A 21811-nucleotide genomic window follows, 5' to 3' on the forward strand; every position below is an offset into this window, starting at 1 on the left:
TATGCATGAAAAAAAAGGTGTTTCCATTGAAGGGTTATTAACTTGTTACAATTGAATGCATAGAACTCATACGTTAATACAAATATGCAGAAGATTCAAAAATGAGTTGTCTTCGTTGCCCTCTCTCAAAATAAGCGGAAATTCGTGTATTGCCAACATACTGTGATCATTTCCACTAACATGTAACCTTAAAATATTCATCGAATTATTGCTGCTTACAAATTTGGTGAGTTCTTCAAATTCAGATGCTGCACTAATTAATTAAAAGAAACTAAAGTTAATATTTACTCAACTGTCATGACTCCTGGTGCCCAGGACACATGTTTTAGCGAAAAAAGGGCATTGAATCCGCTAACCTAGTCAAAGCATCCGCAATTCAGACACACCTCACAATAATATGTTTTTTCAGTTTCCTGTGGTGCTCGGCGACAATTTTGACCTCCACACACGTCATATGATGTTCAGGTATATAAGATAAACAATACAAGGCACTGCATGTCGATTTGACGTCTTTTTCCCAGTTTGCTAGTTTCCCATCTTATAAAGGGAAAATATAACTATTAATTAATATTTTGTATGATGTATTTTATGGGAAATATAACTATTAATTAATATTTTGTATGAGGTATTTTATGAGCACTTTATTATTGCCGCGGCCCAAAAAAAATTAATCGATTAAAGAGCGTCACTGCCATTCAGATTCGTATTTGCCATGCACAAGCCAAGATGAACCTATTTATAAGCCTTGGGTTAATTTAAAGAAACTTTAAAACGAAAAATGGTTTATTCAATCGTAGTTATGATTTGACTAGTCAGACCATCCATAGAACGAAACCAAGGATATCCCAATTAGAAAGGTGGAGAGAAGTCAAAAACTATTTACTAAGAAAAATGTCCGTACAAGTAGCCTAATAAAACAAAACTGGAAATATGCCAATCGTCACCTGCAAACAGGACCATGCAAGGCCCGGCAAGCAAATCTATGGTAAAAAAACGAATAAGATAATGTGATTGTTTGTCCGATTGACAAAATGAAAGCAAGACAAGCTACCATTTTTCCGCTTTTTTATTTGTTTTAACTTGTTAGCAGCTACTTCCAAGTTAAAAGAATTGGAAGTAGAATATGCACTAAGTATTGATGAATCCTAAAGATGCAAGAAAGCAACTTAAGTAATGTTTAAGAGACTAAAAATGCCTAAACATATGATGCGAACTTCATTGATAAATACATATTTAAGCACATCAAATGCTCATGAAATGTTAGTGGGCTGTAGAAGCTTCACGTGTCATTCAAGAAAAAAATAGATGCACATGAATCTATAGTTCTTAATTATTGATTTTGACTGGAATAAGTTAAATTGTACAAATAGCTATTGCAAAGCTTGCCACAATTGCAAACAGTCACAGCAATGACAGAAAACCCCGAACTGTCACAATGCAGGGACTAATGTTCACTTCCATAGCTTCACACACTTGTCGTGACTTGCAGATGCAACCATGCCAGTTGCAGGCGAAACTGCCAACGCCGCAATGAGACCATCATGGGCGGGGATAGTCATACTCTTGTTCTCAGCCATATTCCAGAGCTCCAAGGACTGCAGGGCAAAGCAATATAATCAATAAAAAGCCAAAGCCCAGACAAGAAATATAACTTCTGATACTAAAAAGTAAAACCCATATAATTGTTGCATTTGGATCAATGCTGGAAATGGACGAAAGGAAGACCAAAAATTAGTATTACTAAAGGAGAATCAAAGTACACCAATAAGTAGCCAACAACAAACAGAAATTAATATAATTCAGATTCCTAATCAAAAACAAATATTGACAGCGGATATAAAGTCAACTGAAATATTGTCTGACCTGATAGCAGCCAATGACCAAGAGTGATTGATAACTAGGATGAAATACACATGAATGGAATTTATTTCCACTACAAATCAGCTCGTGTACACATTCTCCTTCACTTCCAGCACCGAAGGACCACACTCTTACTGAATCCTCACTAACAGATGCCAAATAGTTTCCAGATTGGTCCCAGCAAAGAGAATGCACAGGCTTTGTATGTCTCTGCACATAAAACACATCATTTTTAATGGCATGCTTTCAAAGAAGCCTGTCATCATCAACTAGATACCGTTCATAAGAGTCCTCAACAATATAGCACCTAGAAAAACACGCATTTATGTAGCAGTACATCAATACACAGAAAAGATCTACTAAACGGATACCTCATCTAACAAGACTAATGGTTACCGTGCAACAAGGGTGCCAATATGTTATCTAGAAGCTGTATAATGGAATAGAAATTGAGTATGCTACTGTACCATACAAGTAGCAACTTCAAATACACAACACCTATTTTGAAGGTTTCATTAAAAACAAAAGGAAATTTGCAGTGCCAAAAACATAAAATGAAACAATTGAAGGTACAACAATTGTGTAGTCCTAAATGCAGGAGCTACACAATTCTGTTATACACTACCACTTGCAATCCCTTCCCTGCTACACTATTACTTGCACATCCCCTATCTGCAATAGTTTAAAGGTAAAGGGAGCATCATGGCAAGAGTGAAATGTGACCAGTGCCAAAGTAGACAATATGCAAACCTGTAAAGAATGCACACAAACTTCACTCTCAACATCGAAGATTGAGACAACACTTTCAGCAGCTGCAGCAAGAAACTTGCCAAACCGAGGTTGGAATCGCATTTGACTCATACCACCCTTCAAAATCCCACATTTCATAGATGAAGATGGAACACAGTTAGCAAACATTCCAACTCCGAAGATCATAGTAAATGGCAGAAAACACCAATTGGCATTGTCCTTGAAAATACATTCAAGAATAAGCTACCTTAAATATTCTTGTGCAAATGCCCTGGGTAACATTCCAGTAGCGGATTTCACTGTCTCCATCACAGGAACAAATGAGATCTTCATTGCTTGGGTGGAAATCAAGTGACATAACAGATGCAGCGTGACCAGTAAATGTACGCAGCGAAAAGTTTGGCTGCAAAATTCAACCAGAATATAACATTATAATTTATCAAATGATAAAAATGGCCCAAAACTCATTATTGGACCATACATAAATCAATGAAAAAATTGGAAGACCACATACATATATACAACAATGCTTATATTCAAAAATCACGATCAATCAGCAATAATCTAGCAGAAGTAAATTGACCTGTTCATTAAACTAGTGCATTCATATCTTAATAGATTCCTGTTGCACACAACAAATATTGAAAAGAGATTTAATCATTTATAGTGCTTATAAGCTGAGGTGAGCTCTGCTGATAATTCTGTTCCCTTTTTCTTGAGAAAAAAATTTAATGATGTTTGCTGCTCTTAACATCATCAGAGCAGTATAATAATTAATTCTATTAATATGTTAATTAAGCTAAGCCGCTAAGATAAGGCATTTGTCTTACTAACATTGTCAGCATCCCAGACCCTGACTGTTCTATCAAAAGATGATGTAGCCAGGCGGGTTGAATTAGGACTGAACCGCACATCAGTGATTAGAAAGTGATGCTCTTCTAGCGAACTTTTAAGTTTCAATGTATCCATGTTCCACAGCACTGCCTACATTTCCAGAGAATGTCAAAAATATTATGGTTTCATCCATGCCTAGATATTAGACATGTTATAAAAGAGAGAGAGAAAACTATCACAGTTTCACATTTATATTCAGATTACCTTCTTCTCATGTCCAGCACTGGCTAACAACTTTCCATCGGAAGAGAAGTGGCAGCAAACAACTTTACTAGTGCTGGCTCGAAGACAGCTAACCTCAGTAAATGAAAATCCTGCAAGTTATTTATCATGTTAACACAAAATTAATTGATTCTAATTTAATTTATATAGAAGTTCAAAGAAAGCCATAAAATTCTAACTATGACAAAGGAGCATCTCTCAGCTAATCTCGTAGAACTGTGAGAGAGGCATTTAAATTTATGATGGATGGCTCTCCTCTATTATCTTACCTTGGTTTTTATCCATACAACGTCCAACTGTATCCCTTGGATCTGTATCATCATGAGACAAAAACGACTCCACATTATCATCCAGAGACCCATCCTCCACAAACCGATCTATATCAGCCTGCAAGTTAACATATATTTATAATACCTTAAAAAAAAAATGCTAGTTGTCGGAAATTGACTTCATAACTGAGAAACACAATACAACCAGTCCAGATTAACATTTATGATCAAACATCAAGATGCATGATCACTAAACTTGCCGCAAATCCAATCATGCATCATTTAAGTTGCCTGGGAAAATTGGGCCAACTTTTTGTTTCACCATGTTATAAGCATCCGAACAATCAATTGGAATGGCAAAGAATTATGTAAGAAATGAAGATCAAAGAAATTTAACTACCAGTGGATTGGATGGTGAGGCAAGGGTCCCAGTGCCATCAGCTCCATACATTATTAATGGCTTTGATGAGCTGCCACTGTGCTGCAATGCACCACCCATGGACATCACATCACCAGGGGTATGAGTTGATGGTGTTGAGGGTGCAGAACTTGGGGAGGGACCAGTAGTATTTGCAGTTCCTGAGCTATTAGCTGGACCAGACGATGACCCAGGCTGCTTTCGTTTTCTTCCATTCTGACCTTTAGAGCCAGCCTTTCACAATCGCAAAAAATCAGAAATAAGATTTCTCAACCAAACTCTACTTAAGACTCACTTGAAGGTTTCCAGCTCAGGTGCATGGGCTTTACATTTTCAGATTTCTCTAAGAACAACTTGTTCTGTTTCATAGGTCCTATAACTGTGTCAATATTCACAGTTTCACAAGAAACGAGGATATCTTTTGCAATTGGAAAAAATTTCTGAAACACAATGTACTGGGCATTAAAGAATGGAATTGCTCAAATTTAAGACACAACATTTAAACATTTTATTTATCTGCATCCAGAATGTTCAATGCAAGATATAGGATCACTACAGTTGCAACAACTACCTGATCATTTCCACGAAGTGAATTTGACATACTCCCATCAACAGTTACAGCAGCAACTCCAATTTTATCCTGCTGCTGTTGTTGATGGTTAGCAACCTGAGATTGCTGACTTGACAAAGATTGCTGTTGAAGCTGTTGTTGGCTATTGTTTTGTTGCTGTTGCTGTTGCTGCTGCTGCTGCTGCAGTTGCTGTTGCTGTTGCTGTTGTTGCTGCTGTTGCTGTTGCTGCTGGAGTTGGGCTATCTTCATCTATAAGTAAATAAATGTCAAAGCTTAAGAAGATGCATAAACAGCTATAATAAACAACATTCTATCTAATAAAAGCACAAATACAATAGTACAAAGATCAAGGTATACCGAAGGCAATAGACTAAAGGCAACCACTCAGTTAAGAAAATAGATTACATGTCTGCAATATGGAAGTCTATCCTCTTAAAACTCAACTGCAAACAGTTGTACAGAATTCTACAACAAATTGAGCTTCAGACATATTTGAACTAGTGATGCCAAGGTATTATCAGTTTCACATTCAAAAGACACCCAGCCAATAATGTGGAAATTTGTGATCATACACAAAATTTGAACCTGTTCAAGGGTTTGGGTTTGAGCCAATGTTGAAAATTAATTAAAAAGGTACTCCTCACTGTAGGTATATCAAATTTATTGTATATTGATATTAATATTTTACTTAATATGCGTAACAGCTAATTCAATTCAAAAACCTCAACAGAGTTTCCCCAAAAGCCTATTTTCATAGTTAATTGTATGGTCTAGCATACTGTAGATTTATTTGAAATTTGGCTAGGTATACCTGGAGTTACGGGTATTCATACACAGAGGTTAGAGTAAAGTAATTACCATCACACTGCAGGCTAGTCAAAACTTAAACCATGACTGGTAAAATATAAATCCAAGATAGCTAAGAAACAATTCTTTTAGTCCTACAGGTCCATCGTACAAGCAAAGGACGTGAAGCTTCATCACTAACTCACCTTGGATCTTCCTGAAATCATCAGCCGTGTACATGCCATCTTCTCTCTCATTTGTGTTATCTTCTCATGAAACCCATGCACTTGTTCAAGAATAAAAATAAAATCATCCACCACCCAATTCTAATGATAATGGAACATCAGATATGCAGATACCAAAATACTTAGAAATGGCTCACTGTTTTACTACTATGTTGTCCTGTCTAGAGCGTATGAGGAGAAAGGTGAAGTCTTCCAGGTCAGTGTCAAATGAAAATCCCTTATAGAAGCTCACAATGGTATTGTTTGCCTATTACCTTATATGTCATTAAAACCTCATGACCATGCTTGATAGTAAACTTTGCAAATACACCTACACCCAGAGGACATAAAAAACAACCATTGGACAGCATTGGATAGTCTGGGGTTTTGCTGTCTTAAACAGCGAGAAGCCCACACTTAGACCAAAAACATTATAAAAAGTTTTAAAGAGTGTTTTAGAATTTAGAGTTCATATCCACCAGGCCTCTTACTATCAGAGCTACAACATTTGGATTCTTTGCCATCTCTTCTGAATATGTTGTTGTATCTTCCAACTGATAAAATAATATTTTCATTCCTCTCATGCCCAACTTCATGTTTATTAAATTATTTACAGTATATGAACTTCCTAATAGAGCCACAAGACGCTGGAAGGGTGATTCCTGGTTATGATATTTATTCAAAAATCAAGTTAATTTGCATTGTAAGATTCAAAAGAGTCAAAAAATCAAATGAAAAATTCTGAGCAGACCTAACGATGCACAAGGAATTCAGGTTGAGGATGAAATCCAAGGTACGATTCAAGGAGACGAGGAAATTGAATCAGAAAGCAATGGCAAAAAAGCTGATAGTGAGGCTGAAAAAGAAGATTAGTCATAAAGATAGTAGCCAATAATGCACAAGAAAATCATAGAATAATATTATATTAAGCTCTCAAAAAACAAACCACAAACATATTGGGAAGTACAAATTTAAGACATTAAAGATACACCAGGACCAAAAATAGGTACATAAAGAAAGTAGCCAGTAATACACAAGAAAATCATATAATAATATTATATTAAGCTCTCAAAAACAAAACCACAAACATATTGGGAAGTACAAATTAAAAACATTGAAGACACATCATGACCAAAAATAGGCAAGAATAAGAACAAGCAAACATGATGCAAGTCATAAAAGAGGGAATTTCTAAGAGGAAACTAAGAGAAAAAATGCTTAAGTTGAGCATAGGGATAATCTTGAGCTTCAACTTTGTTATAATCAGGGCAGCCTACAAAAGATGCATCTTTTAATGGTCATCAAACCCATTGTTCATGATGAAGAAGAAGCTCAGGATCAATTCAATGCCTACATAGAGGGTGCATATCCAGATGGTTTAAATTATCATGTTTCAATTTTAGTCATTGTAAACCACGTGACAACACAAAACATTTTCCAAAGCTTAATTTGCTACAATCTCTATCTCAAAAATGCCTTTGGGTTATGTAAAACCTTCACAAACCGGAGCTCCTAAAGGAATCATCCTTGGTCCAGGAAAGATATCCATAAACGGCCTTTTGTTCTTCGAAGGATGTTGCTTGCATGGATATTCCTAAACAAAAAGATGTTTGGTACTCTAATATCAGTTTGTATCTTGAATCTACAAAGAGAATCTTCCATTCTAATAGTCATTGGGTACTCTCTTCATCTCTCCTCACTAAGGTGTGATCATTAAATCTGCCGAGAAAAGGGACCATTATTAGCAACACATTAAGACCTCTTTCCCTTTCTCTTTCGCTTCTCGGCACCAATGTGGATGACTGTGCTTAGTTCTTTTAGGTTGATGGTAGAACCATCACCATTTACAACTATCTCCAAAAAAATATGGTAGAATGGCCCAAGGAATTCCCTTGATCAAATGAGAGTTTGTCCCAGCCAGTTAGGAGTTAAGACATACCAGCTTTTATCCCACAAGGAAATCGAGTTTCTCATCTTTGTTTTCTCCATACACTAAATATTATTGAAGACCAAAAAAATAGTACTTTCAAATGCCTCATCACCATTAGATCCAACACAGATATCATTGATTATACTGTCTCAAGAGCCTCCCTAGCCATCTCCTTGCTCTGATAAGTCTTGCTGTATTTATAGATAAAGAGACCTTATCTAAAAGGAGCAATCTTTGCTTCATAACAAAGCAATTTAAAATTTCTTATAAGAAAACCATCTATAGTGATCTCAGAATGTTACGTTTGCCAACTGTAATCAAAATAGAGTTATTTCTAGAATAAAGTTCGTTTCTTAAATCGTCTTCTTTCACATCTCAAGAATTTAGACTTCAGAATTTTACAGACAAATTTTTATTTCATAATGCTGCAATTTCAGTCCAGATTTATCCAGCTCATAACAGTGGTCATCAAAGAGACAATTTCACAAGCCTGTGAATTGATATAGGTATATCAATAATAGTATCCATTCAACTACTAGTGTACAACTGACCAGAGATGTTAAAAAAATATGACCCAAACAATACAACTACTACCATACAACATGACTAAAGATTTAAGAAAAATGGCCCAAACCATACATTTACAACTGTGCAACATGGCCAAAATGAATAGACATACTTCACACAATTTCACACACAGGCCTAAAATATCACATAGCTGTCAGACTGGGTTCTACAAGAGACCCTTTGATCGAGTAGTCAGACTTTCCATTTCCTAATAAATGAATACAAGAAGAGTAGCATGTTAACTTTCAGACTGTACTAAGCAGATTCTGCACTCCAAAAATTAACTGTAACTGCAAAGTGACTAAAAATGAAATACTACAAAGAAAACAGTACGTTTGAGTATGCTAATCTACAAACATGTATCAACTGAAACTACTAACAGCCAATACTCATATATGTAGACCCTGCTACATTTAACCTATATTTAAACAGAAAATATTACTGCACTAGCTCAATAATTAAAAGTCAAAGATGCTCTCTATATGTTTTAATGGCATGCCCCAGGTCTCCTTATAGAACAAGAGAACTATTGGGTTTCTATTGAGAAATCCTTGTCTTGGTGAAGCATGTACGTTAGCAAAGAGAAACTTTATCCTAACCCTAGACCAGAAAAAGGTATTTTTTTCTAAAATGAACAGCTGTTAACTGACATAACTTGATCTAAAAATAAGAAAAGTAATTCCATGCCTTCAACAATGCGAGATGTTTTAACAAGGACCCTACCAGAAGGTTAGTGAGAGCACATAGGACCAAAGGATGATAACTTCATATTAGAGCAAATGGATTTCCACAATCCATAATATATTTAATGTTGTTTCTCGATTCAATTGTGAGAGCATTTTCCCATCAAATTTTGGATCACTCTGATCCATCATCAAGATGATACAGAGCATAAGGAAAAAAATGCACACAATTTAATCCAGAAACAACATTTAGAACTTCATATTCTATTATGAATTCAGGCATACACTGATATTGGAAAGTTGATGGACGTTGCCCCTAACTAGAAAAATAACCAGGTGTGGATCCATAAGTTTGTTCATTTTTTAGTTTAGCATGCATTTGACTACTATTGGGGAAAATTCAGTTTACATCATTACATTGGGAGGGGATTGCATGTTATTGGTGGCATCATCATGACTTGGATATTCCAGCTGCTCTCAAGGATGAGACCCTTAACAAGTATGATTCATCTTCTCTTTTCTTCTCTACATAGGGTTGAGAAATATAGACTAAAACATGCAAAAGTCTGTTGATAATTATGATCAAAATTTAATAATTTATCAATAGAGATTTTGGAAGATGCTGCATGTGTGTTCATGGATTCTAAACAGCTAGGTAATCTTACATGCTTGCAGATGGTCTGAAAGACAATTGAAGAAATGTGTTGTCTTTTAAACCAGCTGACTTGGATCATATAAAAAACTACTCAAAAGCAAGACCAAATGCAAGAAAAAATACAGAATTCCTAATAACTATCTGACCACATACAACATCTAATATCAATACAAATGGGCACCTCAAGTTGGTTTTAAGCCTATATTAATAAAGCACCTAAGATGGCCATTATTTCTTCGGCAAGAAGTGAGTTCTAGACCACAGATGTTGGTTGTGGATGGTGGATGCTACCACCTTGACTTGCAAGGATTACGTTGCCTGTGGATATTGTTGATAAGACCAATACAACTTAAGAAATTAAAGCATGAACACTGAACTGAGTATTAGTTCAGTGACCTCTGATCTTGAGATTACCTTTGGACAATACTAATATTACACACACAATGGCTTCATAGATTCTGTTAAGTCTGAAAGGAGTTGAAAGAATTGTACTTGAAACAAGTGATAAAGATATTAAGATGCTAGCCAAGTTGTACAGAAAATTATTTTCCTTGGGTGTGGTGTGTGTGTATATATATACCAAATAAATTAAAATATTCAGAATTGCAAAAACTAAATACATTTGACAGTGTGACAATCCCAAATGACAAAATGGTAGTGATAAATATAAATAATATCAAATGCCATAATGATGTTTGTATTGAGCAGATTGATGCTTTTAGGGTTGTCTCAGAGTTTTTGTATACAAATAAATATTGAAAAATGTTTTATTTTTCCACTTATTGGTGCTGAGCGCCTTTGTGTACACCTACAGTGTTCCCCGGACGCCCCAGTTTCCCTGTGGATACATGGGTGTGCACCCACAGGAAACCCAGGGCATCCAGGGCATACGTGGGCAATCCCATACTAGGATGCACCCACAATGGGTACAGAACCGGTTCTGGGCATACCCATTAACATAGGGCTTCAGCCACTTAAATGTTTCATCATATCAGCCTGTAAAATGCAAATCAGTAAAAAAGTAACCCATCTCATATTGGACGCAAACAAAGGATAGTTATTTTTAAATGTACATTGATTACCATGACTTAAATAAGAAGGCTAAAAATGATCAATTTCTTGTCTCTAGAGTTGAATAGTCAATTGATGAGTTGCATGTAGCTTCTCCAAAATTGACCTAATATCTGATTATGATCAGATCACAATGAGACCTGAGAATAGAGACAAAAAGCTATTTAGACACATTTTTGTGGTTATGAATTATTTACCATGCTTCTCTGTCTACTTCCAGACAAACTCAGTTATTTAGACCTATAAGGTATCTCGTCCGATAAGTTATTTTATCCTATAAATGTTATATAGACCTACCTATAAAGTAATTTGTCATCACCTCAGGAAAATGAATGATAGCACTTAAAGAACCATGAGATTATGCTCAATAGCATGAAGATTAACAATTTATTTACCACCAAAAAAAAGTACTTTTTGGCTAGCACATGAACTCCTATATCTGGGAAATGATATCTCTAGAGTTTGAATTATTGTTGGATGAATCAGGATTAAAGTTGTGTTGGTCGTTTCTATGACCTATATGCATTGTAGACTTTAAGTTATTTCTCTATTTGCGTAGTTCAAAAATTTCATTTTCATAATGTAATTGTGAACAGTTCAATGATGATCCACAAGATTGGTTGATCAAATTCTTTTAGTTGCTACTGCCACCCCTAGTCATCTTTTAGCATGCATCCCTTTGAATGAATGCTCTTTCCTCTTTACATGCATATCTGCTAGTTGCTTTCTTCTAAATTTTAGTAAAGAATCTTTCCACCTTTATCATTCCATTCTTATATCTAAATGTTAGCAATGTAGAATATTATTTTTTAGTTCCTACTGCCACCCCAGTCCTTTGAATGAATGCTCTTCTTCTTGACATGCATATTTGCTAGTTGCTTTCTTCTAATATAACTAAAGAATATTTCTCTATCCTTTCATTCTTATATCTAAATGCTAGCAATGTACAATGTTCAGGCTCGTATCATTTGAAGGATTCTTGAATGCCTTAACAGGGAAACAAAGCATCCACATTAAAACATTTTTGTCCAGGGGCTTAAAAAATCAATCTTGGTTACACCGAGAATCTAAGAACTCCAAGAAAGATAAGCCTTAATCCATGAATTTGCAAGGCAAACGAAGTAGAGCCTTTTCATCTTTCTAAGACTTAAATTCTGTGAAAGAAGAATATACTACAAATTGACAGTTTTAAGATGAGGATAGACACTTTAAATGGAAGAAGATGGCAGCTTTTATTCAGACATTGCAAAATAACAAAAATTTATATTATTCATTTGGAATACAACAAATATGCCATAAAGTGAATTGATTGAAATATGATGACAACCACGAGATGTTAACTAAACTTCTTGGCAGTACATCATTCATTCCAACACTCAAACTTACGACAAATCAAAGCCCTGAAGAGTTCTGTAATGCTACCAATCATCAAATGTCCTTATGACACTAACAGCATGCTTGAAGCATTAGGAACAAACTGCAACATGCAATTTGCACCATACGGAGAAACAACAGGGTGCAAAATGCCATTAGAAACTGCATGAGTAACAAAACCTTTAAAAACCACTGCAAGTTTTATCAAATGTTTTAAAAGAACTGACAACAGCTAAAATTCATAAGTGCATAGAGTTTTTCAATTAATAAGCTTTAAAAGGGGTCCACACAAAACTTACTGGAACTCATAAAGACTGTACCTCCTAGAAAAAGAAAATTTAAGAGAAAATAAGATGATTTGTAGTCTATTGAAATCTCATTCTAGATGTCATAAAAGCAGCTTATGGTCGAGCGAATATGGAAGACTAAGGAAATCACTAAGCAACAGCAAGTCTTTCCAAATACACAACACTGCATATACCTTCAACAGCATGTCAGCTTCAGGTCGTGTAGATTGCAATGGAGATCCAGCATTCTGGGTCATATCACCAACAGCATTCGGTTGACCATCCTTGCCTGCAACAGGATTCCTACTACTCAGAAGCATCCGAAGTCTTCTGCTTTCCACGTCATTAACATTTGAACCTGAAGGTGATGTCAGATTTCCTTGTGCTTGTGCTTGCAGTAACAGTTGTTGTTGCTGTGGAGTCAACATTTGAAGTTGGTGGTATTGCTGCTGTGGAGAATGAATAAATGATTTTTGTGTCTGTAGAAGACCTGGCCGAAGTTGGTCAAGACCCTGGATATAAACACAGTGGAAAAATAATGAAAGTCAAAAAATGTGCTTAAGACAGGATCTACAGAGAAAATATTTGCCAGTGAAGCAACAAACAGCATAAGAACATGAGAATTGAAGTACTGTCTAACAACCATCATATAAAATAGCCATTCAGCTTTCCAGTAACAATCTACCAAACATCATATATAATAGTAAATGATCCATTAATGGAGTCTCCATTACAAATTAGTGTGATTATATGCATATATGAAATGAAGAAGACTAACTCTCAAAGGGATTAATTAAATGACCCATTAATGGAGTCTCCATTACTAATTATTGTGATTGTATGCATACATGAAATGAAGAAGATTAACACTCAAAGGGGTCCAGTATAAGACAAAAAATCAGCTGGAAGAAAGTGAATACGAGATATCTTGGGTCTATGACAGAAAGAAAAGGATTAGTGCTCATAGAAGCTGACTTGCATTCACTTCTTCTGAATAACAACATAAGAGAGTAAATATAGGTGGTTTTTCAAATATATATAAATGGGTTCTATCAAGCAGCCCCAGCAATACTGTATCAAGAACAACAGCTAGAGGATATAAAAATAAATCAAAAACTATATAGCATATAAAAACCTTTTCAACAAAAACAGTAATAGAAACTCTAAACAAAAAATTGCTTCTACATACACCTAACCATCCAGTCAGCATACAATCAATGAGAACCATATTGCACAAACATAATCCTCCAACAATACAACAGAAAAATAACAAAAAGAATTGATAATCCTTCAGACACCACTAAGAAACGCCAACCAGACTAAACTGGCTTGCATGGCCAATTTCAGGAGGCACTGTTTTCCAGCATTCTAATACACAAGTAGCATATACACAGTTTCCAGAAACAGATGTAATTTCAAACACCAGAGCAAACAACCTTGAAGCAAGCACTGCAACATGCACCTTCATTTATTTAATTATCTTTACACTCTATACACCACCCGAGTCAACAAAAGAAGCAGCATCATAGAACCAAGGATTAACTTCAAGGTCCATAAAGAAAAGAAATGACCATGTACCACATAGACAAACAAAGATTCTAACAAAATATCTCCTAAACCTTATTATCCGCCCCTAAATCATGTACTTCTTGCAGCTGAGAAGTGAAAGCTTCATCCTAAACAAAAAGGTTGCCTATGCTTCCTACCTGGAATCTATTGCAGCTTCCCCTCAAAAATATCACCATCCTTGATTATTTTCTCTTCATTCCCTTGAGAACGGGCTCCACCAGACGTTCCTTCACATTCTCACTCACTAGAAACTTACATAGATTCTTCTTGCGTTCAGCTATTATCATAGCACACAACCAAAAGCATCCAGTGTCAACCAAATACTCAAGCCCCAAGGTGGCCTTTTACCAACAGCATTAGCTCCAAATCATCACAGTTAAAAATCTTCTATAGTCAAAGGTCCAGAACTGGTCTTTGGTGGTCTCAGGAAGACCCACCCCACTCATCATCTTAACAGAAAGCAAACTAGCACAGCCACAAGACACCGGCTACTAACCAGACTTCCCCCAAAGAACCAGCTGCATCATTTGGGCATTTGCAACACAAACAAGCAAAAGAAACCACCAGGCATAATTGTCTTACGCTTCCCCAAACTTCTTCTGCAATTTGCCACATACAAATTGCCCCACACAATTAGAGCTTTACACTTACCTAGTACACCACAATTTGACATAATAACTCACCAAGGTCTTGATAAATATTAATCAAATGCTTTTCATTAATAGAGTTCAAATTATCCCAATCATTTATAGCTTTACTCTCCGCCATATTTAGGACCTCTAAATTTGTCAATTTGCCATATAATCCACCACCTTATTTTGATTCCCAATGCAATGTGCTATCTTGAAGGAAAGGAATTTCTCATGCCAACCTCATGTGGAATCAGCTTAAACTTCCAAATACATCAAGCACCATTTTCATACTGCATTTATCACTATTTGAGAATCACCCTCCACTTCAATCACCCTATTCCCAGCCATGAATATATCCTTAGTACTTGCTAAGAAAGCTGCCCATTACACATATTACCCAGCTTGCTCCATGAACAAAAAGCCTCCCAAGACAAAGCCACCATCTTGGTTGCAAAGCACATCGTGAGCAATTCCAACCTTGCCTATATTCCCTTTGGCAGCCTCATCAAAGCTCAACTTTTAACAGGTAGTTAGCACCATGTAATAGACCAATAACATTAATTCTAAGGAATAAGCAAGATGTTGACAATGCTCGGCACCAAGAGAAAAAACACACCTTTGTTAAATGAACAGAACAGTTTGCTGGCAAAACTAGATAACATAAAACAAAAGTTTGAATGCCGAAACAAAGAGTGCAAAGCTTGATCAGGGCATAATTAAGCTCTTTTTGCAAAGCCTTAAGATTTTTTCATAGGGGAATCACCCTAGATGAGAGCAGCAATGGTAAAAATTAATTGAATGAGCATGCCTTGTGCAGCTCCAGAATATGGACTGCAGCTCAGCACGTTTTCTATTATCACCACTCACAAGCTGAAATTATCCTTCAAAGTGTAGGTATAGCAAATATCATAGACAACTTCAGCGAAGAAGCAAAGGTTGAAGTTCAAAATCAATCAAATCAAATGAAGTGCAGCAATAAGTGAATTACTTAAGTGGTCAATAGGCAAGGAGTCGAAGATAATAGTGAATCTTAATGTTCACCGTTAAGACCTAAACCTTGCACAATCTATAGTATACAAAAAACATAAGTTTCAAGAATAATTACAGCCAAGAAGATTACTCCCTGCATCCAACAAAAAGTATGGAATAATTACAGCCAAGAAGATTACTGCCTGCATCCAACAGAAAGTCGATACTATGGATCCTAAGGCTTTTCAACCTTTCAACAGGGCATATCCATCAAAATTGAAAGATTCTTATGAAGTGCAAATATTAATTCAGTTTTCATCCCATTAAATAAAATTGGATGCATGATGTAATCCACCAAAGAGCCTCTTAATTGAAAATAAGGTTGCTGGGTTAACCAGATTCATTGTCTGGCATCTGCATAGAAAATCGTACATTGGAGAGACAAGAAGATCCTTTCAATAAAAGATTGACGAATATAGTTCAGGTGGCTATCAAGATCAATGTTATTTTTTGGGAAAAGGAATTATTCTGGCCAACAGAAGATCATGATCTGAGAAGAAAGCTATGAGAAATCATCGAATTTGACAAACATCCAAACAAAACCAACAGAGATGAAGGGCAAAAATTGAGTGTTTCATGGAAACATATAATTCAGTTACTCCAAGAAAAATAATTATTCATAAGATTTATTTGGTCATACATATAGACAACTACTTGAGTGTCCTGATCATAATAAAAAATTGATCTCCACCCCTTATTTTGTACCGGTTCATCTCTGTAAGAAGCCCTTTGAGTATAATCATATCAGTCATCCTGAGAGTATAGCCCAAAAAGTTGTGAGCTGATGTGTTGATTTCTATACTTTGCTCACACTTATTACAAAGATTTATCTTCTTAAGGTTACCATTTGTTAGTTCAGTTATAATATTTAGAAACAATATTTCAAGTTATCAGAATAATCTTTCCTAACACAAACTACCCTAATATAACAGAATTTATTCTCTTTGCATATTTGTTAGGTTCTATGGGTATGCATACCCACCACCATGGGACACATATCCAAGTACCTGGGAAAGCATCATAGCTAAGGAACTTGATTAAGATTTTTTACTTTTGTTTGTGTATCACCCTATTGTTTATCAAGCTTAATTCAATACGTAATCAGTTTGATACAATACTGCATAACAGTAAACAATATCACTGTTCAAGTTAGAAGTTTATCATTTGCAACATATCATTGTTATATTATTATTACAAACATACTGCAAATCTGAAACTAAAAACAATAAATTACATCTGCAAACTTTATCACTGTTCTTGTTTTGAAAAACCATTGTCATGACTTGTATTTTCAGATTTTCTATTAAAAAAAAAAATTGATGCACCCAAGTACCCCCGTCCCCTATTCTGCAAAATAGCCATACCCAGACCCTGACCCTGAGCCTCAAAACCAAGTACCCCCATCCCCATGCAAACTTGCATTTTTGAAGTACTTCCACATATACCCTAATTTGAAGTACTTCCACATATACCCTAAGATAACAGAATTCATTATCTCTTTACATTTTTTTTGTGCTTCCACATATATTTTCCCAATTTATTAGTCAACAAAAGAAACTTTTCAAGACAGAAAGAATGCAATTAAAAAAAGGTTGCAAAGCATGATAAGATACTACTAGACAGAGAGTACATACAATACCTCAGACAGATATCTCAATATAAAGCAATCACTGGAATGTTATCTTAGAATATTAAGTAAAAGCATTTTAGTAGTATTCCTAATGTGACTCTCTTTAAATATCATTAGACATTGAAATTGGGGTGGTTGTTATCATTAATAGTGGACTCAGTATGTGAGGATTACAGCATTCTGCCTACCAATACCAAAAAAAAAAAATTATATGCTACAATTACAAGGCAAAATAACAAGGAACTTACACCCAGAGGCCAGCCTTTCAAAGGTAAATTGTTTCCTCCTTGATTAGAACCTGACAAAAGATTTTGGAATACAAGTTAAGCCATTTCTGGTCATTTTAAAAACTTGCTGGACTTGTCTTTTGGATCTAAATTTGAAAGACATCAAACCTGGGCTTAGCAAGCTCGTTTTTGAGTGACCCGCTCCTGGTACCCCAAACAATGAAGCTTCTGAGGCACCAGATCTCTGACCAAGTACTGCATTCATCTCAGTTTTGATGTCCTGTGCCATTGTATATCCTCCAATACATCAGTATCCTTGCAAAAGGGACTAATTATATAATTATATATAAAAGTTAACAGGATTGAACAAGAAAAGCATTTACACACCTGTGGGGCTACGGGCAGCTGCTGATTACGCACTTGGACCTGCTGGAGAGCAGCGGACATATTACCTCCAGTGCTATGTAAAACTTGCCTATACATGCAACATGCAAAATAACAAGGAACTAAGGCCATATATACACGGTAAGAAATACAATTTGGAAAGAAAACTCTAATCCAAATGTATAATCATCAAGCAAAAGTTTCAGCTCAAATGAAAAACCATTATACTAGAACCAAATACTAAAATTCAATTCACACTTTCCAGTTGTAAATACATGAATTAGTGTAAGTTTGACATAGGAGTTTGCTGAGAATTTAATACCCTGAAGGCTGCCCAGGCGTGTTTGCTGCCTTTAGCATCGTTGTCTGGTTTGCATCCAATAACTGACCAACATTATCTCCAAATCTCTGTGAAATCAATGTACCAGCAACCATACAACTGTCTGTTAATGATGATTTACAAAATGAAGTCACACATTTTATGTTTTTAAATTAGTACCATTGTTCATACTACGCACTAGTTTGATAAGTAATCAAATGGGTGCATAACCTAATCAAACACCTTAAGGGATCCATCATCCATGGAATCTCTCGAATGAGGTAGCTTTAGTCGTTCCTCGTACATTTTTGTTGCAATGGCATTTGCTGTCCCTGGGTTCTGCCGGAGGAGAGGATCATTACCGACCAACCCATTAGCAGAGCCATTTAACAAACCTTCTCTGCGTTGTTGTTGTTGCTGTGCTTGCCTCTGCAACATTTGCAGCTGCTGCATTTGTAGCTGTTGATGTTGCTGCTGTTGCTGTTGCTGCTGTTGTTGTTGTTGCTGCTGCTGCTGTTGCTGTTGCTGCTGAAGTTGTGGCTGTTGCTGCTGCTGCTGATGTTGTTGTTGCTGCTGCTGCTCCCGTGCCTTCAACAGCTGTGTCTGGATCAAGCACAAGCAAAGTAACCATAAGAAAATGCCTTCTATACGTCTACTGAAAAAAAAATAGTGTCAAAATGTATGATAAGAAGTACCCCAGGAACCTTATCTTGAGATGATAACTCGGTGAAGGAAACATCATGGGATGACAAAAGAACAACTACCTTTATACGATTCCAAAAGAGCTCAAAAAATAATTTGCAAGGCAAACGTTTACACATATACGATATTAACAGGTGTAAAAAATTCGAAAAGGTTGGCAAGTGCTGGGCAAAGTGGCCATTTTAGACTTGTATGTACTTACACATTGGCGTCAGAAGCGGCAAGAATTTAAAGTCTTGTCATGATTAGAGAACAGGAGGACTCTGCCGCTGAATCAAGTATCATAGTGTATTTTATCCTCATTAGTCTACGTTATATATAACTATGTAGGCATCACTAAGGATATGATCCAATGGTTCAATGACATTGTCGTTATTGCCACCAAGGATCAAACACCCACCAGCCTCTGAGCTCGGAGAATTTGCACCCCTTGCTGGGACTCTGAGTTCACAAGTTTGGATCATTCGTGTTAATGCTCGTGATGAGGTCAGCCGTTTGAAGCCTTGACAGGCTCGGGCCGGACTAAAACCTCTTGAGGTACCAAGCAAATAAAAACTAATTTGAGCATCAAATACCATTTACTATTGGCGAGTTCACCAGTCCACAGTGAAAGGGCATCCTGGCATTGCATGAGGTATCTTGTGGTACAAAATCTATCCGTAGGGCCAGATGCCTAATTTGGCATGGAAACCAGCTAATCAAACATACGGGAAGCCAACAGCAGAGCTCTATAGGGAGACTGGTTTTTAATAATTGTTGAATGAATGGTAACGACCCGATTGATAAAGAATGATTAAGGATACCACCAAGGTGTCAAATTTATTGAGGAATCATGGGTACAACCTTAAGCTGGGACCGACAATTTGTAAGCCATCTTTGCCTAGCACTGAACCATGGTGATTTACCCCAAACATTTACGTGGGCGAGAAAGGAAAGCCTCCATAGCTGTAGGAAGGAAGAAATGAGTGAGCAGAGAGAGAGAGAGTGGAGACCTCAATGTAGGAAGCAGCAACTTCGGAGTGCTTCTCGTTGGTCCTCGCAATGAAGATGTCCCAAAATACAGACCACCACTCAAACAAGAACCCCCCGGGGGCGTCTATCGCTGCAGGGTGCACGTCACCATCGTCAAATATACAACCAAAAGCAGAGGGGATAAAGCATAAGATACGAGAAAAACACAAGAGCTTACCGACTGGCTCGGAAGAGACCTTGCCCTCTGCCTGAAATGCCTTGGCCGAGGCCTGCAAATTCCTCTTCACCAAGTAATCATAAATGTACACGTCCAGCCTACAATCGCCCAAACCCCATTAACTCGGCTCATCAGAATCCAAAGTTAAAACAGTGAAGAAATTCAAAAAGCTCAAGTTTTGCATCTTGGTCCTTACATTTTGTCCGCCTCCCAGTTGTTGTTCTGCGACATAGCGGTGGAAATGGTGATCCACAGCAGAACAGAAACGTCCTGGTTCTCCCTGGCCCCTCACCTCATTCCTCGCATATCATCTGATGAATCAATCGTTGAGCAGACACGCCAAACGAATTGAGATCTACGTGGATGCAGAGCAGCTCAAGGCGTGGGCAAAATGCTTCCTCCGTCTCTCACCTCGGATTCCACCCATTTCAAAACTAGATTTGATGAAGAATTGAAGATCGTTGACGCCAGCGAATGGGGAAATCCAAAGCTAAATCCCACCCTGCCCCTCTCTAAAGCTGCTTTCGCACGTGTTCGACGTTTCGCACCTCTGCCTCGGATGCTGCCGAACCTACCAGCCCCGGGGAATTTGCATACCCACAATCGGATAACTTCTGTACGGGACGGCGTGGATGCCTTCCACCAACTGTGGAATGAATCTCGACCTTGACTGGTCCGGTTAACTCAGCTTTTCCTCCCATTCCGCTCCCCTCTTTGGGTTTTCCCAAATTGCACTCAATTGGAAGGGAAGCGTCCAATTGGTAGAATACCCACGGTTTTGTTTATTTCTTTATTTTCTCATTTTCAAGTGAAAAAGATGTTCCGCCCCTCTCGAAGTGCACCTCATCATTCCTAGGCAAGGGGGAAATTTTCATGCCCTTGCATTTTCCCATGTGTTTTGGACCACCCTCCTTTATTCTTTAGATTAATTCGAGGAGAATGATGTGAGTGGGATTTTTATTATATACAAAGAGATTGGTAGATAGTTTGAATCTTAATTAATTCTAATTTATATGGTTGAATGATTAGAGGTAGATGGTTTGTATCTTCATTAAATTTAGTTTACGAGGTAGAGATGAGATGATAGTTTGAATTGTATAGATTTTTAAAAATATTTTAGCTAGTTTAAAAGTTTGCTAAGTTTGAATCTTCGATTTTAATTAATTGATTAAGGAGTAAGGGTAGTTTATGTTGGAGGTTATAGAGATCATGTAATGAAGATCTTGGAGGACAAGTCTTGGTTAGTACAAATTCTTTTGTTTATAACGAAAACATAATACATAATTTACTTCTTTACTATTACGACTTGAATTAACATAATTTACTTATTTAATATTATGACTTGAATTAACTATTGTACATTTGATCTTTGAAATTGGTCATTGTTTTTATAATTAGTCATTGTTGGAGCAAACTTTTCCCCTTTTTTTTCGAATTAGTCATTGTTTGCTAGTTTATGCATGAAATGTTTAAATTTGTGAAGTAGAGTATTGCATAAAAGGGGGGGGGGCGGGTTTGGTGGGGTACATTACATCAATAGAGAAAGCATGAAATCAAAATACTTTTGTC

General features: G+C 36.6%; 1 protein-coding gene across 2 annotated transcripts; it reads right to left on the reverse strand.

The window, feature by feature from the left end:
- Positions 1-1192: 1192 nt before the first annotated feature.
- On the reverse strand, positions 1193-20656 carry LUG (transcriptional corepressor LEUNIG). Of its 2 annotated transcripts, XM_089807832.1 has the most exons (18): positions 20439-20656; positions 20243-20340; positions 20046-20155; positions 18595-18954; positions 18355-18440; positions 18036-18123; positions 17817-17928; positions 17670-17719; positions 12756-13073; positions 4985-5233; positions 4396-4647; positions 3996-4113; positions 3709-3818; positions 3445-3594; positions 2858-3013; positions 2611-2727; positions 1864-2070; positions 1193-1595 (listed from the first exon to the last, which is right to left on the reverse strand). In XM_089807832.1, exons 1-18 carry the CDS (start codon positions 20471-20473, stop codon positions 1452-1454), a joined length of 2760 nt encoding a protein of 919 aa, XP_089663958.1. In that variant the 5' UTR covers positions 20474-20656; the 3' UTR covers positions 1193-1451. The 2 variants fall into 2 exon arrangements, with proteins under 2 accessions (XP_089663958.1, XP_089663959.1); XM_089807833.1 differs by lacking the exon at positions 4396-4647.
- Positions 20657-21811: the final 1155 nt, after the last annotated feature.

The sequence above is a fragment of the Cupressus sempervirens genome, chromosome 10, assembly GCF_028749045.1.
Source record: "Cupressus sempervirens isolate cs-2001-9-10 chromosome 10, ASM2874904v1, whole genome shotgun sequence".
NCBI classification, from domain to species: Eukaryota; Viridiplantae; Streptophyta; class Pinopsida; order Cupressales; family Cupressaceae; genus Cupressus; species Cupressus sempervirens.

What these genes read in the sequence shown, in the direction of transcription:
- LUG (XM_089807832.1), bottom strand. Translation starts at nt 20,473, where the DNA reads ATGTCGCAGAACAACAACTGGGAGGCGGACAAAAT. An exon ending in TGGATGATGGATCCCTTAAG is followed by an intron (nt 18,441 to 18,594) that starts GTGTTTGATTAG and finishes TTGATTTCACAG; the next exon opens with AGATTTGGAGATAATGTTGG. An exon ending in CACTTCGTGGAAATGATCAG is followed by an intron (nt 4,648 to 4,984) that starts GTAGTTGTTGCA and finishes CGATTGTGAAAG; the next exon opens with GCTGGCTCTAAAGGTCAGAA.